We start from the raw sequence: 19,788 nt of genomic DNA, 5'->3' as shown, positions 1-19,788 counted from the left end.
TCGGCCCTGATGCCGTTGCAGGGCCCCAGGCTGCCTAACACCTGACTTCTCTTCCCCCAGAGGGAATTATACTTGCATCTTATTTAAAGCCACTGTTATTTTTATGTCTTGCTCTTTTTCTAATTGTTTTGCAATGGAACTTAATCTGATATCCATTTCCCTTCTTAAAACAGTCCTGGCAAATGGAATAGTATAACCGCAACTGACTAAAAATATATAATGAGGATCTGTCGTTGGAACCAGGGATTGGTCATCTACCCTTTGTCACACGGGGGAGGGTCGAATAGCCAAACAACATCAGACCTCTGTTAGGAAGCGGGAGGGAGGGGGAAATGACTGTTGGGTTGGCAACTAACAGAGGCTGCTAACCAAGTTAAGTAACTTTCCCAAGGTCATGGCTAGTTATTGGTAGAAGAAAAATTCCAACTCGGGTTGTCTAAAAGCAAGTTCAGTGGACTTATCTTTACCAGCTGAGCTGAGTTCACAATTTGTCACTGATATTATAAAGGAAATTCATACATATCTGGAATTTGTATGTCATTGATATTATAAAGGAAATTCATACAACATCTGTTACTTTATTAATTCCCTCTTACTAAGATACAGATGGTTAACAGTTACCTCTGCATTGGTGAGAATTATATACATATATGTAAATGTTACATGCACATGGAAAAATGCCAGGCAGAGCAGACCACCTCAGAGTTATGTACTTGGCCAAGTAGTAATGTGAGAAAAATTTGCCTTGCTAATGTTGTTTGCCTGAGGTAAATATTGAAATAGCATGTATTCCAAGCACGGGACCTGGGCAGAGTGAGGTTCGAGGTGAACTGGGATTGTTTTGAGTGGTGGAAGGAAGGCAACCCTAATGTGTGTTTGTGGGCTTTTTAAAGTTTGGAGCCAGTTTGAAAAATAACCCACATTGCACCATGCATGTGGCTTTCCTTGTCAACACCATCCTGCTGCTGACCCTAGAAGTTTCACTTCCCTTAACATAGTTAACATCCATTTGGGGATAAGGCATAGCACTTGGATTTTAAGGGTGATGGCCTCGTTAGCAATTTGTGGAACTCAGTAGCCATCTCAAAAAATCAAAGCCAGTCGGAATGACACTGCTCGAAAATCTTGTACCTCAACTTTATTTTATATGGTTTTTTCTTCTTGTTTTACGAGGGCCTTCAAAGTGAAGTATCAGAGGGAATGTATTTGTATATTTCTCTTAGTCAACTAAAAAGGTGGAAAAAACATTTTGTGTTTGTGGATGGTATTTGTATAAGATTCAAAGGCAAATTTTATCTGTGTGACTGATAGATAAATTGCTAATGGTCTTCGATCCCATTTTACAAAATGGATTTTACAAAATGATTTCACTGATGCTGAAGGAGGCAGGAGAAAGAAGGCAAATCTGAAGTCTATAATATCCTTGGAGAGCATCTTCTTAGAAGACAGGGGAAGGAATATTTTTTTAAAGTGTGAAGCAATACAGTGCACGGTTACAGTGTTTAATACTGCTTATGCTAAGGTGGTTAGGAATTTTGAATGCACTGAAATATGGTGATAGGAGGTTTGGTACTGATACACATTTTGAACAAGCCTTTTATTAATAAAGGTTAAATGAGATTTGGAGGTTATATTGACAATACTTATGAGCAAGACCGTTTGGTTACCTTTAACCTTCCTTTAAGAGACATTTACAGAATTAATTTGTTAATTATAAATAAGTCCCTCTTACTTTCTAATTGTTTCTTCTTCTTTTATTCTGAGTGATTATGTGTTCCTGAATATTTTAAAGCAAGGTTGCATATAAAAAGTTTTTTCTCACATCACTAATTCAGATTGGTCCATTTGTATTATTAATCAATGGAGAATTTACCCATTCTGTTATATACAGAATTTTTCTAAATTAAGATGAATTTATTTTTAGGAAGATAAATACCTAGGATTTAATTTTGACTTTCTGCAGGACTTTGCATTAAACTGTTGCTTGACATGAATGGGTGACCTTTATGATGATAAAATAGAATGAAATATCCAAAACTGATTTTTCTCTTATAAAAAGGCAATAGAGTTACTAAATTGTAGGAGAATTTACAGAAGAATTGAGATCATTCATGGCTATCTGAGGAAGACAATTAAGATATAGTTAAGAATAGAGTTATCATATGACCTAGAAATTCCACTCCTGGGTGTCTTCCTAAGAGAAATAAAAACCTATGTCCATACAGAAACACGTATATGAATGTTCATAGCAGCATTATTTATAATAGCCAAAAAGAGGAAAGAATCCAAATGTCCATCAACTGATGAATGGATAAGTGAATGTGATATATGCATATAATAGAATATTATTCAGCCACAAAAAGGAATGATAAATGCTACAACATGGATGAAACTTGAAAACATTATGCTAAGCATAGAATCCAGACACAAAAGCCCTGTACTGTATGATTGCATTTATATGAAATACCTGGAATAGGCAAATCCATAGAGAAAGAAAGCAAATTCATGGTTGCCAGGGACGGGGGGAGACTGGAATGGGGAGTAAGTGTTATTGGGTATGGGTTTCTTTTTGGGGTGATGAAAATGTTCTAAAATTGATTGTGGTGATGGTTGCACAAGTCTACAAATATACTAAAACCCATTAGATTGCACACTTTGGTGACTTTTATGGTATGTGAATTGTCTCAATTTTTTAAAAAGTCATAGTAAAGACCCAAGTTTGAGAAAAAGCAGACCTGGTTGGTATTTCTAGCTCCTCTGTCCACATAGCAGATATTTATTAAGCAAATCACTGTGTCCCTAGGTCACTGCTGGTCATGACTTGTAGGATGCCCAGTGTAATCCCTGGGCTTTAAGTGACTTCTTAGCACAGAGGAGAGATGCTGTGTGTCATTCAGGCAGTCCTGTGCAGCTAGCCAGAGAGACCCCATATCTGGAAATGCTACAACTTTGGGGGAAGAAAGGAGAAAAAATACTACAGCTATTTGAATGCAATGGATAGAATTAGAAGTCTGATCAACTAACCAAAAGACACATCAGACTTGGAAACCAATAAAGACATGAGCCAAATCATGAGAGCGTAGGGTGCAGATTTCTTTAACTTTATCCCTCATCTAACTTGAAAAGAGAATTTCCCACTGACTGAATGGGAGAAAAGCCAGGAATCCTGTGAATCAGAGCCCCTTGGTTTTCATCCATCCCCAGTGCTCTGGGAGTGATTACGTCCAATGATGAACTAATGTCTGTAAAGAATGATGCATTGTGTATGTATCTGTCATTTTGATATTAATTATAAAAGGTGACTAAAAGAAAATGACTTCCCAATTCAGTGCAGTTTGGGGGTGGGTCATAAGCACAACACCACTGCAATTAAAATCCACAGTGAAATACTCAGAGACAGCAGGAGGGAAAGTGGTGGCATTCTCAGTTGACCTGAACTATCATCTTCTGGCAGGTAATATAGCTGTGATGAAATTCGCCAGCAAAAAAAGGTGAAAACGAATTCATTAGAGGCACTGTCTCAGTACTAAGCGCATTACCAACATAGCAACGAAGAGGCACTGGGGATATTTGAAGATATACTCCCTCTAGCAAATATGCCCTGCAATAATGTTTTAAACTTGTTTAACACTGTAGCATCATTTTCCTCATTTCTGGGTCAAGGCAACGTGAATATTTTATGTTATTTAATTATGTGATAAATTCTCAATTTGTTTTGGTATAATTTAACTATATAGTGATTAGACGGATGTAAATCTTCTAGAAGGTTTTATTAGACATTAAAATGTGCACATATTGAAATATATATGCTATATATCTTAGAATATTATATCAAATAATTATATTAAATCATTACAGTATTGAAGCACAGTCTAGCAAAATTCATTAATGTCCCACCAGACATAGAAAAGTATAACAATGTTTTTCAAAAGACAAAAAAATTAGCAGTCATGAAAGTATTTAAGAAAAAAACCCCATATTGACACTATGTTATTTTGCCACAAAGCAGCCAAAACCATTTTTATCATTCTGACGTCAGAATACTTCCAAGCAGGTTGGAGTCATGTACGCTAGTGAAAGCAGTCAAGCAAACAGCTGCTTTGCCAAACTAGAGTTTCCACTGTTGGCTAATTATTCCTCATTCTTTAACCTGAATCCCTTGGAGAAAAAGTGGAAAGTTAACCAAGCAGCAAGTGGTTGGTGAGCACCTGCCATGTACCTAGTACCTAAAGTGTTGTAGGGAACGTGAGAAAACATAAGGCATCATTCCGTTCTTCAGAGGGCATGGATTAGCCCATAGGATGCTGGCGAAACTGCCTTCCACTCAGTTGTCTTCAGCATAGGACCAGCCGTAAACAAAATTCTAATGTTTGGTTCAGGCCTTTATTAATTAACATGAATCCATTTATCATGGAGACTACACCACCCTGCTCCACACCTCCGCCACCCAAAGCCATCAATAAACTTCTCTCTCATTGCTAAGCCTCCCCTTATCCCTTAATGAACCCCTGCTGCTTCTTCATATATTTCCCTGAAACAATGTAGGAGAATTGAATCACAGTGGTGGGACCTCAAAGGTCATGTATTTGGCCTCTCACCCAAAGCAGGAGTCCTTTTTCTCCGTGTTGGGAATGGATGACCAAATGGTTATCTGCATGCACCTCTGAGTGTTAATGAGTCCTCTTCCCCCGAAGTCACTTATCCTTGGGTAAATGTTTTCTTTACAAAGAGTCTCCTTGGGAAAGGCCCAGGCCTACTCCTTGGAATTCGCATTCAGTCATTTCAAATCTGCTCTGTTGAAAGATAGGCCAGATCTACTACTGAATCCACCTGGTATTTTAAGTCAGCATTTCTCATACCCCACAGTCTCTGCCACTCCAGACTAAACAGCCTCGATTCCTCTTGTGGACTTCAAAGGTTTATTAAATGATGCTATATCCAGAACCTTCCCTTCCCCATCCACTCTGCTCCCTTCAGGGCTTGCTGGATGGGTCAATATCTTTCAAAGGTGTGGCCTCCAGAACAGAGTTTGATGCTCCAGGGGTGCTTTGACCTGGGTGGAGTCCATTGCATTATCATTTTTATCAAGTTGGATTCTAAAGTTCTTTTCATGCTGCCCAAGTTTCCATTACCTCGTTTAGCACTTTTGTCAGACTTCATTTGAGCTTAGTGGACAGTCTAAGAGCTCTACCTCTTCCTCAAATTGCTTCTCTATCTCACATTAATTTTGTTACGATTTAAAAGCAAACCTCTCTAATTTTTTGAATCTTTTTATTTTAGTCTCATTCTAAACTTTTGATCTAATTAAATTATTATATGTAAGTTTAAACTATATTTTAAAACTCTAATTCTCTCTCCTGTTGTCTATTCTTCCTAGCTTAGTGTCACCTACAAATTTGATAAGCATGACTTATACCTTTATGTAAGTTTTTGATGAAGATGTTGAGACAGGTGGGACCAAGTGCCTGCCATTGTAGCTTTGCCCTCTTTGTTAATTAGTACCTGATATTCATAGTTCTTAAGTCTATCTGAATGTATAACCATTTCTGCTACACTTTATATCTGGTAAGTTTCCAGAAAAATTTGTCCAGTACTTCACTGAAATTGGTCATTTACCTAGACCTTTTGGGGTCAGGCTCCATGGTAATGGGAGAAAAGTGTGTTGATGGTCTGTGGGGAAAACATATTGAGGCTGATACACTATTGGGGCATCCCTGTATATAAAAGAACTATATATTACTGTGTTTACCTTTGAGTTTACTCTACCATAGAGCACATTCCTTTCTTAACTAAAATTCTGTAATTAATAGTCATCATTTCACAAGACACGATGATGATGGTGGTGGTGGTGGAGGTCATGATGATAGTGATGATAGTGATGGTAGTGGTGGTGGTGATAATGATGGTGATGATGGTGGTGGTAGTGGTGGCTCCTTCTAGATGCCAGGCTCTGTCTTAAACACTTTACAGTTATTATCTTATTTAATCATCACAACAATCTTGTGGGCTAGGTGTTGTACACTGACCCTAACCTGTATCGACATTCACCACTATTAGATTCTCTTTGGTAGATAATGGAAACCACTAAAGAAGTGTGAGATGGTAAAGATTACCTACTGCTCCAGCATTATCACTATCAGCTTTTATGAAAGACCAAATTCTCCCATATATATAACCATGTATTAGCCAGTTGGCACCACAGATCCAACCTGTTTTGTTACCTTGACAACAACAATAAAAATGGTAGGTGCTCTGTCCTTTCAGGTATTCTGAGCATCTCTTTGCATGAAAAGTTTACCTGATGCAGCCACAAAAGATGACTGTCTCATTAGAAATCCTAGGCACTTCATTGGAGAGGGTGTGCCACTTTATGGGCACACCCTCCTCGATGATGAGGCCAAGGAGGGTGACCAGAAAGTGCCGAAAGGAAGTGGAACCATTAGGGAAGAGGGAATGGAAATGTGGGGTGAGGGGGCCACTTGCCACATATTCAAACTCATCCTACACTGGGTATGATCAACTATCAAGAAATAGGTGTGGCCCTTGGGACAACTTAGCCCAGGTTGACATATCTGCCATCCATTTTTTTTTTTTTTTTAGTATAGCGTAAGCATTACTGTTGCCTGAGACAGATTGCTTCTGGTCAGACGAGGACACCCCAGCACATGCATCGACACTTCTAAGCACTGGTCAAGTTGGGTAAATTCCCTGAAAAGAAGGAGTTTAGTTCTCAGAGTGACTTGAAATTGGAACTTTTTTCCCCATTGTTTTTATTTTAAAATACTTTTGCCTGGGAGAAAGCACTGTGTGGAATTAATACCTTCTTGTGTCTCCACTACACCGTGCAGGTTAACCTAACTTGGATGCGGAAATTCTTTCTTGACATCTTTCCAAGTGCCTTAAGAGAACGCTTTTTTGGGGGGGCTTACCTCTGTGTATTGATCAGACTGAATAGCCCAAGGAGCTGTGGCTACCCTGGAGGGCAGATTTTTGTTGAAATTTGTGCAGTGGTGCAAAGGATCATGCTTTTCACAACCGAAGCAGATGTGCATACTTGTAACTTACCTTCAGTTTGGAAACATGTTAGTTAGTGAGGCAGTAATTTCTATCAATAATTAGCTACCCACAGGTGGATGTGGAACTGAGTATGCTTGAACTCATTAATACACTTTGAAGGCATTTTTCAAGTGGGTTAAGATCCACATTGTATGAAAAAAAAATAGTCTGTATACATATACACAGTATATATACATCAATCTGGGTAAACATAGGATGTATACGTAGTGTAAAGTATACATGTGTATGCTTTTAATGAATTTATTTATTTATTTTTGGCTGCGTTAGGTCTTTGTTGCTGTGCGTGGGCTTTCTCTAGTTGTGGCAAATGGGCTTAGTTGCTCTGCGGCATGTGGGATCTTCCTGGACCAGGGATCAAACCTGTGTCCCCTGCATTGGCAGGCAGATTCTTAACCACTGTGCCACCAGGAAAGTCCCTACATATGTATTGATATATTGATATTTTATATGCCAACTTGAAAGATCATTCTCAGGCATTTATTTTAAGAAATAAACCTAAATTTGCTCTTACTTCATTTCAGATTCTCCATGGGTGCTAGAATATTTTATCCTTTGGATGGTTAAGTAAGAAAGATATAACACCTAAGCTGAAATGTCATTTATGGCTCTCTACTGGAGAATTAAGGGAGCTTATTCAGGTGTGCTGAAATCTCTCTTCTGGTCCCCTCCCTGGAAGACAAGTCACTATAGTGAGCCTGGTCCTTGTCTGCCCTTGCCCTTTAATTAACGACTCTGATCAAGTGACTTAAGAAGATATCAGATTTGGAAGACCCTCTGCTCTTTCCTACACTACTCTGGTCTCCAGTGGTTCCTGTGCTGTCTTTAAGTAAATAATAAAGGCCTTGGCTTCCTTTGCTTCATAAACTGAGGGTATACAGGATGTACCTGCTTCAGCATGACCATTGCTTCATTTGGACTGGTTAACCGTGTGTGTTTTTAAGGCACGTAGGCTGTGAATATCCTTCGTTTCCTAGCAGATTACAATCTGCTAGTGTAATCATCCGACATCTCATCTGTTGTCTTGTTAGCTCTGTGTGTGTGTGTGTGGAACTATTTGAAATTGTAATTCATCAACTTGTACCAAATTTTCTTTGCCATTGGTGAGAGCAGTATCCTTTGCACGAGTAAGTTTCACTAATTTAAGAGGACTACTATGCAATAGTGAGTTTCTCAGTTGATTTGAGCATGATGTTACTTAGGTCCCAGGTCTAATCTTGATTACGATTCTTTCACTTCCTGTCCCATGGCTGAGCATCTCCATACTTTGACTGTTTGTCCCACAGTTGTCTTTTGGGCTTGGGAGAGTCAGTTGAGAATATGGATGAACAAGTACAAATCAACCCCCAGAGCAAAAGAACAACATTTAGAGTACAGAGCTCAAGCCTTGATTATGGTTCATCTTTTCCCCAAGAAAAGACAAAGACATTTCTGTATAGATGAAAACATATTTGTATGGAGCATTGTATGGCGGAGTGTGTGTATGTGTGCATGTATGTAATGTGTCTATATGGATGTATGTGTGTGTGTGTGTGTGTGTGTGTCAGGGAAGGGGTAGATCTGTTGTCATATGAATGATGACAGCAAAAATACCCATTAGTTACCATGGAGCAGGTCATGTGCTGAGTGTTGGACCTGCCGTATGTTTATTTGTGCAAGGGTTTACTATAATGATCACCCAAGCACTTCCAGAAGGAGAAGGTGAGGAGTGATTTGTCAGTGCCTAAGGGTCTCCCAACGTGTGGTCTACAACTGTGTTTGTCAGTGAGTTGTTTGGGCCTCGGCAGGAATTTTCCCACAGAAAGGATGTTCTAACTGGCAGGCTCCCAGGACCGCCTACAAATCCATTTAACCATAACGGAGCTGACGAGCACTGTCAGGGCTGGAGTTGGTTTCCAAATGGGAAGTCAGCCTAGTATTAATAGCACAGTTCCAGCTGCACTTTGGGTCCAGCGGACTTCTGATGGACCGGCCTGGGAACCGAGGCACTCTTTGTAACATTTATAGGAAATGGATTCCTTGGTGAGCATGGTGGGAAGGGAGTACTGTGGTGGCATGAGAATCACGGCTACCCATTTCCCCCTTCTTTGATCACCACCACCGTCGGTGTCCAGCAGGAAGAGACCAAGGTGAATCCTAGGGGAATTCTTCTCCCACCTTCAAGCTGGGGAGAGCCTGCCCTGGAACCCGTCCGCTCGCTTGGCTTGGCTGTTCCCATGTACAGGATATTTGTAAGTTGGGCGTGTCTAGGTCACCTGTATTTAATTGTGTGATACAGATGTTTATTTTAACATAGTAGCTGTTTATCCAGGTAAAATTACATTAGAATTTAAGGTTTATTTTTACTTTAAAAACTTTTTATTCATTTTGACTAATTTCAGCCCTGATTATGTTCTTGTGCTTCTTTAATGGGTTAAAGGCATTATTTTTATGCAAATGGAAAGGGTGTGTATGGTTGCAGTAAAACATTCCGTTTTCTGGTTGTTATTAGGAGGAAATGAGAGAAGTGGGTGGGGCAGTGTGGCGTGTGTGTGTGTGTGTGTGTGTGTGTGTGTGTGTGTGTGTGATTTGAATTTGACCAAAGTTATGCAATTTGAATATGACCCAAAGGTGTGTTGTTCAAACCAACATACGCTTTAAGATATCAAAGATTGTGTTTGTACTCAAGAGAGTTCTTTTTCACTAGTGTATTTGGAAATATTTCAGGCCATTTTTTAAAGCAGAAGTTATAGACCTAAAAGATTTTTCTCCCCTGGGAGCTCTTTGAATATATAAAAAGTTTTTAAGGCTTTTTAAAGGCTAGATGGCAGCAAGTAAATTATTTTCTGCTCCTCCTAAGTAAATATCTCTGTGATGTAGGTGCTTCATCAGAGTTATCTTACGAGGTGCATATGACCCAAAGGGAAAATAATTTGTTTAGTAACTTGATTTTCTTTCTTTTTTATGATTCACAAGTTGTCAAATTCATCCTGTTTGGGGCATTATAAATGTGGGAACTTGCAAATGAGTAACAAATTTACGGTGTAAATCAACTGAAATGTATATGAAATCCTGCTGGATTCTTAGGAGGTCTCTTGGTGTTTCTGAGTGAGAAGTCTTTCACACTGCTCTTTTCTAGGATTCTGTTTCAGGACACAGTCATAAATGCAAAAGGAAGATTTCAGCGCCCGATTACATTCATCTTTATAATTTTGGGCCCCTTCAGCCCCTCCCAAACATTGGAAAACTATCTGGAGTTGGAATTGCTGAGACAAGGAAAACTTTTCTTCCAGAGGGTTTTTTAAGGAAAAATTATACTTTAAGGTTATGAGTATAGAATTACAACACAGACAATTCATAATACTTAATAAGCCTCTCTAGATCAATCTAGATTATCTCTAAAATGTCTGTTTCACCCAGCCCCATAATTACATACTTGGGGAAGTAAAATTGAGTGTACAGAGTTTTCAGAGTGGCAGATCTATTTGGAATCATTCTAACCCAATTGTTCATTTTGTAGGAAAGGGAACTGGAGACCAGAGGGATTTAGGGACTTGAATAAGGCTGCTGGTAGTGAGGGCAGATGTAGGAGTGTGATGGCAAGCAACAGTGAGAATGTCTGTCACCTATTAAAGGCCCTCTATTTCCTGGGTTTACTCACGTCTTTTCTTTTCACTCTCAGAACAATTTTGCAAGGCATGGATCATATTCCAGTTTTTAAAATGACAAAACTGAAACGTAGGAGGTTCTCTAACTACTCACAGTCAATAGGCATTAGGAGACCGAGCAAGAATTCAAATGCACACCCCCTGATTCTGAAGGTCTGGCGTCTCCTGACTTGAACTGTTTTCCACTGTACCAGGTTGGCTCCCAGGCCTTAGTATAGCCTAAAATCCAAGCAGCATTCCTTTGTTATACACGTTTACAGGCATAACTCATCTTATTGTGCTTCATTTTAGCACACTTCACAGATAATGCATTTTTTGCAAACTGAAGTGTGGCAACCCCGCGTCAAGCAAGTCTATCTGCACCATTTTTCCGAAACCACTTGCTCACTTTGTGTCTCTGTCACATTTCGGTAATTCTCACAATATTTCAAACGTTTTCATTATTATATTTGTGATGGTGGTCTGTGATCGGTGATCTTTGACGTTACTACTATGACCTGCTGAAGTGATGGTTAGCACTTTTTAGCAATATTTTATAAAGATATGTACATTTTTAGACATAATGCTATTGCTCACTTAATAGACTGCATTATATAGTGTAAACATAACGTTTATATGTACTGGGAAACCAAAAAATTCGTGTGACTCACTTTATTGCAGTATTTGTTTCATTGCGGTGGTCTGGAACCACATCCACAATGTCTCTGAGGTATCCCTGTATAGGTGTTATGTCAAGAGCATCTTTATCTAAGCAACCACTCTGGTTACTGAATTTAATGGGTAGTAGTCTGGGGTATTGGGTTTCCTTACCTTAGTTTTTCTGACAAAAATGATTATTCCTCTCCTACTAGATTCAATAATATTCCAGAATTTGTCTTCAATTAATACCTCCTTTTCTTCTTTGGAAAATACATACTTTGAAATGTCTAACTCCTTTATTTAGATTTAAAGAAGAGTATAGTCCTTTCTCTCATTCAGTGATTCATCCGTTTATTCATTTATTCATTCAGTAACTATGTATCGAATGTCTACTATGAGCAGACACTATTCTAGGTTTTGGAGATACTGCTCTGAGCAAGACAGACACATCCCTGCCCTGCTGTTACTTTCATCCTGCTGTGTCAGGAGATAGCCAATAAATAGCAGAAAATAAAGTAAGTGAGATGGTGATAAATGTCCTAGAAACAAAAAATAAAGAAATAAAGAAAAAAATCAAGGAAAGGAGACACCCAAAAGCTGGGTGGGAATTATTCAAAAAGGACTTTGCTGCGAGGGTGTATTTGGGGAGTGTTTGTTATTGCATTATTGGTTCAGTAAAAAATGCTGGTAGGTGTCTATTTTTTCAGCAGTTTCCTTTCCAAAACCATGATACTCTAAACTCCACCTGTGGTAAAATGCTTATCCTAACTCTGTCTCCATCCTTGTGATACATCTTCCCATCTGCCCCTTGTGGAAACCATTGTTATCCGTATAGTACCCCCCCCGCAAAAAAAACAGGGTTAAAATGAGTTGCCCATGAATCTTAGGGGGATGTGAATAGAGAACAAGACAAGCATAGTCCCTGGGCTACTCTTCCCAAACATCTAATTTACAGGGAAGGAAACCAAATCTCAGAAATGCTGAAATGACTAGCCCAGAATCACATGGCAAGGTGCTCATTATTTCATTTATCCAACAAGTTATGGATGGAGTTTCTCTGGTGGGTCAGGCTACTGAGATGGATCCAGGAGAATCAGCAGTACTCACAGGACACAGTCTCTGACACACATACAGGCACATACAGGGACCTCTGTCCCCAACCCAGTGTTCATTCCTGTATACCGTGATGGACAATCTTCTCTCTTTTCCAGGGTCTGAGAAGAATGGTGTTCCCATTTATATTTATATTTCCCACTCTGCATTTCTAGTGTGTGGTGGGTCAAATGAGACCATATCACCTGGCCTCGGAACCAAAACAACTATGTATATTGTTGTTTCCATGGGAAAATGCATTTAGACTTTAAACATCCAGCCATCTTTACAAACTTTCAGACTGGGGAGTGTCTGAGTTGGAAAATATTAGCAGAGATTGTATAGGGTCCATCGAGGCAACCTCTGGCTGCCCAACCTCCCAGATATTGACCATCTCCTGGGATAAACAACATCCTCTTCCGTCCTAAAGACAGCATCAAATGAGATACAATGAGTAATAATAGCTTCCTCAAAATTGTATGGAAAAGATTTTCTTCTCTTCACTATGAAGGCAAACTGATGGTCATAAATATTCACCTTTAGGGAAAAGGTCTTCAAATCGTAATCTGTGGATTGTGCATACCAGCCATTCTGTAGTTTGTCATAGTTCTCTAAGGCTATGGGGATCTGCAAGGGGATTGTAGCTCATTTAATCTGTGTTTATTCCATTATCTACGTATGGGACTCACATTTCCGTACATGGCAGTAGCTAGCATAGTGCCACAAGTGTGTGTTGAATGGAAAGAAATGTTCTCTTGGCCATTGCATAGGCTAGCAAGTGCAGTTTTCCCATCTTTCTTCCACGATGTGAATGCCATGGGCGTTTCAGTTCCTGTTCTACATCCCTGTCATCACCTGCTTGATTAGAATGATACTGCTTGAGATAATAATGACTTTGAATTTATATAAGCTTCCTAACGAAACATGAACTTATATTGAACTGCAGTGGATGCTTCACTAAAGTTCAAAGGAATTATGATTATGGTTGCCTTGACAACCATAGTTCTGCACTCTGTTTTATTACTTACCATTTTCCTATTTTGAGGTCATTTTGAGGATATCATTAAGGTTTCATTTTCAGTTTATGAGGCTTCTGGGAATGATACAATTTTATGTAACTACAAAAGTATCCCCTTTTCCTAAAATTTCCCCAAACATTGGAAAGTCCAGGCATGTGAAATAAACTAAAAATAGGCTATGACTTACGCTGACACATAAATGTCATCTTTACTCTCCATTAAGGTAATTATTTTTAAAGGACTGAAAGAAATTGTTACTTTATATTTCTCTTTAGCATACAAATATGACTTTTTTGTTTCTTTCAAAAGGGAAAATTCTTGGTCAATAAATTTCCATAAGTGTTTTTACCTATAATGCAGTTATTAAACTGAAAATAGCTATATAAGAAAAATAATTTACTCTAGGAAAGGGCCAGTTTCAGAGATGGTCAAACAGTGATATTTTAACAACACGTTAATAATTAATAATCAACACATCCTCTGTTAAGTTTTTTGGTAGACCACATCAGTTTTTTAAAAGAGAAAAGGTGGTAATTAATACTTTAATCTTTATAATTGGTTTATTGGTGTTAAAAGAAAAATATAGTATAAATATACATTATCACATGACTACAATATAAAAAATCATTGTAAAACATTTTATTTTGTCCAATTACTTATTTTTTTAACCATTAAAAGTAATCTTTTATTTTTTAAAATTTTATTTATTTTTTTATACAGCAGGTTCTTATTAGTTATCCATTTTATACATAGTAGTGTATACATGTCAATCCCAGTCTCCCAATTCATCACAGCACCACCACCCCAACTCCACCGGTTTCCCCCCTTGGTGTCCATACGTTTGCTCTCTACATCTGTGTCTCAATTTCTGCCCTGCAAACTGGTTCATCAGTACTATTTTTCTAGGTTCCACATATATGCGTTAATATACGATATTTGTTTTTCTCTTTCTGACTTACTTCACTCTGTATGACACTCTCTAGATTCATCCACGTCTCTACAAATGACCCAGTTTCGTTCCTTTTTATGGCTGAGTAATATTCCATTGTATATATGTACCACATCTTCTTTATCCATTCGTCTGTCGATGGGCATTTAGGTTGCTTCCATGACCTGGCTATTGTAAATAGTGCTGCAATGAACATTAAGGTGCATGTGTCATTTTGAATTATGGTTTTCTCTGGGTATATGCCCAGTAGTGGGATTGCTGGGTCATATGGTAATTCTATTTTTAGTTGTTTAAGGAACCTCCATACTGTTCTCCATAGTGGCTGTATAAATGAACATTCCCACCAACAGTGCAAGAGGGTTCCCTTTTCTCCACACCCTCTCCAGCATTTGTTGTTTGTAGATTTTCTGATGATGCCCATTCTAACAGGAGTGAGGTGATACCTCATTGTAGTTTTGATTTGCATTTCTCTAATAATTAGTGATGTTGAGCAGCTTTTCATGTGCTTCTTGGCCATCTGTATGTCTTCTTTGGAGAAATGTCTATTTAGGTATTCTGCCCATTTTTGGATTGGGGTGTTTGTTTTTTTAATATTAAGCTGCATGAGCTGTTTATATATTTTGGAGATTAATCCTTTGCCCGTTGATTCGTTTGCAAATATTTTCTCCCATTCTGAGGGTTGTCTTTTCGTCTTCTTTGTAGTTTCTTTTGCTTTGCAAAAGCGTTTAAGTTTCAGTAGGTCCCATTTGTTTATTTTTGTTTTTATTTCCATTACTCTAGGAGGTGGATCAAAAAAGATCTTGCTGTGATTTATGTCAAAGAGTGTTCTTCCTATGTTTTCCTCTAAGAGTTTTATAGTGTCCAGTCTAACATTTAGGTCTCTAATCCATTTTGAGTTTATTTTTGTGTATGGTGTTAGGCAGTGTTCTAATTTCATTCTTTTACATGTAGCTGTCCAGTTTTCCCAGCAGCACTTATTGAAGAGACTGTCTTTTCTCCATTGTATATCCTTGCCTCCTTTTTCATAGATTAGTTAACCATAGGTGCGTGGGTTTATCTCTGGGCTTTCTATCCTGTTCCATTGATCTGTATCTCTGTTTTTGTGCCAGTACCATATTGTCTTGATTACTGTAGCTTTGTAGTATAGTCTGAAGTCAAGGAGTCTGATTCCTCCAGCTCCGTTTTCTTCCCTCAAGACTGCTTTGGCTATTCGGGGTCGTCTTTTGTGTCTCCATACAAATTTTAAGATTTTTTCTTCTAGTTCTGTAAAAAATGCCATTGGTAATTTGATAGGGATTGCATTGAATCTGTAGATTGCTTTGGGTAGTATAGTCATTTTCACAATATTGATCCTTCCAACCCAAGAACATGGTATATCTCTCCATCTGTTGGTATCATCTTTAATTTCTTTCATCAGTGTCTTATAGTTTTCTGCATACAGGTCTTTTGTCTCCCAGGGTAGGTTTATTCCTAGGTATTTTATTCTTTTTGTTGCAGTGGTAAATGGGAGTGTTTCCTTAATTTCTCTTTCAGATTTTTCATCATTAGTATATAGGAATGCAAGAGATTTCTGTGCATTAATTTTGTATCCTGCAACCTTACCAGATTCATTGATTAGCTCTAGTAGTTTTCTGGTGGCACCTTTAGGATTCTCTATGTATAGTATCATGTCATCTGCCAACAGTGACAGTTTTACTTCTTCTTTTCTGATTTGGATTCCTTTTATTTCTTTTTCTTCTCTGATTGCCGTGGCCTGGACTTCCAAAACTATGTTGAATAATAGTGGTGAGAGTGGACATCCTTGTCTTGTTCCTGATCTTAGAGGAAATGCTTTCAACTTTTCACCATTGAGAATGATGTTTGCTGTGGGTTTGTTGTATATGGCCTTTATTATGTTGAGGTAGGTTCCCTCTATGCCCACTTTCCAGAGAGTTTTTATCATAAATGGGTGTTGAGTTTTGTCAAAAGCTTTTTCTGCATCTATTGAGATGATCATATGGTTTTTCTTCTTCAATTTGTTAATATGGTGTATCACATTGATTGATTTGCATATATTGAAGAATCCTTGCATCCCTGGGATAAATCCCACTTGATCATGGTGTATGTTCCTTTTAATGTGTTGTTGGATTCTGTTTGCTAGTATTTTGTTGAGGATTTTTGCATCTATATTCATCAGTGATATTGGTCTGTAATTTTCTTTTTTTGTAGTATCATTGTCTGGTTTTGGTATCAGGGTGATGGTGGCCTCATAGAATGAGTTTGGGAGTGTTCCTTCCTCTGCAATTTTTTGGAAGAGTTTGAGAAGGATGGGTGTTAGCTCTTCTCTAAGTGTTTGACAGAATTCACCTGTGAAGCCATCTGGTCCTGGACTTTTTGAAAGTCCAAAAAGGAGTCCTGGACTCTATCCTGGAGTCCAGTTGGAAGATTTTAATCACAGTTTCAATTTCATTACTTGTGACTGGTCTGTTCATATTTTCTGTTTCTTCCTGGTTCAGTCTTGGAAGGTCATACCTTTATAAGAATTTGTCCATTTCTTCCAGGTTGTACATTTTATTGGCATAGAGTTGCTTGTAGTAGTCTCTTAGGATGCTTTGTATTTCTGCGGTGTCTGTTGTAACTTCTCCTTTTTCATTTCTAATTTTATTGATTTGAGTGCTCTCCCTCTTTTTCTTGATGAGTCTGGCTAATGGCTTATCAATTTTGTTTATCTTCTCAAAGAAGCAGCTTTTCGTTTTATTGATCTTTGCTATTGTTTTCTTTGTTTCTATTTCATTTATTACTGCTCTGATCTTTATGATTTCTTTCTTTCTACTAACTTTGGGTTTTGTTTGTTCTTCTTTCTCTAGTTTCTTTAGGTGTAAGGTTAGATTGTTTATTTGATATTTTTCTTGTTTCTTGAGGTAGGCTTGTATTGCTATAAACTTCCCTCTTAGAACTGCTTTTGCTGCCTCCCATAGGTTTTGGATCGTCGTGTTTTCATTGTCATTTGTCTCTAGGTATTTTATGATTTCCTCTTTGAGTTCTTCAGTGATCTCTTGGTTATTTAGTAATGTATTGTTCAGCCTCCATGTGTTTTTGTTTTTACATTTTTTTCCCTGTAATTGATTTCTAATCTCATAGCATTGTGGTCAGAAAAGATGCTTGATATGATTTCAATTTTCTTAAATTTACTGAGGCTTGATTTGTGACCCAAGATGTGATCTATCCTGGAGAATGTTCCGTGCGCACTTGAGAAGAAAGTGTAATCTGCTGGTTCTGGTTGGAGTGTTCTATAAATATCAATTAAATCTATCTGGTGTATTGTGTCATTTAAAGCTGTGTTTCTTTAGTAATTTTCTGTTTGGATTATCTGTCCATTGGTGTAAGTGAGGTGTTAAAATCCCCCACTATTATTGTGTTACTGTCGATTTCCTCTTTTATAGCTGTTAGCAGTTGCCTTACGTATTGAGGTGCTCCTATGTTGGGTGCATATATATTTATAATTGTTATATCTTCTTCTTGGATTGATCCCTTGATCATTATGTAGTGTCCTTCCTTGTGTCTTGTAACATTCTTTATTTGAAAGTCTATTTTATCTGATATGAGTATTGCTACTCCAGCTTTCTTTTGATTTCCATTTGCATGGAATATCTTTTTCCATCCCCTCACTTTCAGTCTGTATGTGTCCCTAGGTCTGAAGTGGGTCTCTTGTAGACAGCATATATATGGGTCTTGTTTTTGTATCCATTCATCGAGCCTGCGTCTTTTGATTGGAGCATTTAATCCATTCACGTTTAAGGTAATTATCGATATGTATGTTCCTATGACCATTTTCTTAATTGTTTGGGGCTTGTTTTTGTAGGTCCTTTTCTTCTCCTGTGTTTCCCACTTAGAGAAGTTCCTTTAGCATTTGTTGTAGAGCTGGTTTGGTGGTGGTAAATTCTCTTAGCTTTTGCTTGTCTGTAAAGCTTTTGATTTCTCCATCGAATCTGAATGAGATCCTTGCTGGCTAGAGTAATCTTGGTTGTAGGTTCTTCCCTTTCATCACTTTAAATATGTCATGCCACTCAATTCTGGCTTGTAGAATTTCTGCTGAGAAATCAGCTGTTAACCTTATGGGAGTTCCCTTGTATGTTATTTGTTGTTTTTCCCTTGCTGCTTTCAATAATTTTTCTTTGTCTTTAATTTTTGCCGATTTGATTACTATGTGTCTTGACGTGTTTCTTCTTGGGTTTATCCTGTATGAGACTCTCTGCGCTTCCTGGACTTGGGTGGCTATTTCCTTTCCCATGTTAGGGAAGTTTTCGACTATAATCTCTTCGAATATTTTCTCTGGTCCTTTCTCTCTCTCTTCTCCTTCTGGGACCCCTATAATGCGAATGTTATTATGTTTAATCTTGTCCCAGAGGTCTCTTAGGCTGTCTTCATTTCTTTTCATTCTTTTTTCTTTATTCTGTTCTGCAGCAGTGAATTCCACCATTCTGTCTTCCAGGTCACTTATCCATTCTTCTGCCTCAGTTATTCTGCTATTTATTCCTTCTAGTGTAGTTTTCATTCAGTTATTGTATTGTTCATCTCTGTTTGTTTGTTCTTTAATTCTTCTAGGTCTTTGTTAAACATTTCTTGCATCTTCTCAATCTTTGCCTCCATTCTTTTTCCGAGGTCCTGGATCATCTTCACTATCATTATTCTGAATTCTTTTTCTGGAAGGTTGCCTATCTCCACTTCATTTAGTTGTTTTTCTGGGATTTTATCTTGTTCCTTCTTCTGGTACATAGCCTTCTGCCTTTTCATCTTGTCTGTCTTTCTGTGAATGTGGTTTTTTTCCACAGGCTGTAGGATTTTAGTTCTTCTTGCTTCTGCTGTCTGCCCTCTCCAATTACTTATTTTTATCTATAGGAAAATTTTATATGTTTACACTCTAAGACAGGAGGTATGAAAGTTTTTTGCAAAGGGTCAGATGGTAAATATGTTAGGCTTTGAGGCCACACAGGTTTTGTTGCAACTACTCAACTCTGAAATTATAACTGAAAACATCCAGAGACTATATGTAAAGGAACAGACCAGGCTGTATCAAATTAATACCGTATTTATAGAAACAGATAGCAAACTGGATTTGGACCTGGGCTGCAGTTTGCCGACTCCTACTCCAGGAGAAAAATTGTTTTACTTACTTATCTGATCAAGCCCACACATGTGTACGGTAGGACTTCAAGGGAATTGGGGTTTTTTTGTTTTTGTTTTTTTGTTTTGTTTTGTTTTGGCCACGCCACATGGCTTGTGGGATCTTAGTTCTCTGATCAGGGATTGAACCCATGCCCCCTGCAGTGGAAGTGCAGAGTCCTAAGCACTGGACCGCCAGGGAGGTTCCGTAAATTGGTTCTTTTGA

General features: G+C 38.1%; 1 protein-coding gene across 10 annotated transcripts in view; it reads left to right on the top strand.

The window, feature by feature from the left end:
* The window catches only part of ARHGAP6 (Rho GTPase activating protein 6), a 497,891-nt gene that overhangs the window by 291,203 nt on the left and 186,900 nt on the right, over window positions 1–19,788 (top strand). Inside the window, exon 1 of one of the 10 annotated variants that reach the window (XM_082447006.1) lies at window positions 35–9,096. The exons of 8 other annotated variants lie outside the window; for them this stretch is intronic. In XM_082447006.1, coding sequence (XP_082303132.1) covers window positions 9,085–9,096 — 12 coding nt within the window. In that variant the 5' untranslated portion in view covers window positions 35–9,084. Of the gene's footprint in view, window positions 1–34; window positions 9,097–9,116; window positions 9,306–19,788 lie in introns of those variants that run through there. One more of the 10 variants, XM_082447005.1, reaches the window with a different exon arrangement.

This window comes from Balaenoptera physalus (assembly GCF_965194825.1).
Source record: "Balaenoptera physalus genome assembly, chromosome: X".
NCBI lineage: Eukaryota > Metazoa > Chordata > Mammalia > Artiodactyla > Balaenopteridae > Balaenoptera > Balaenoptera physalus.
Note: the sequence above shows the minus strand (reverse complement) of the source record. Positions and strands in the feature narration are given on the sequence as shown.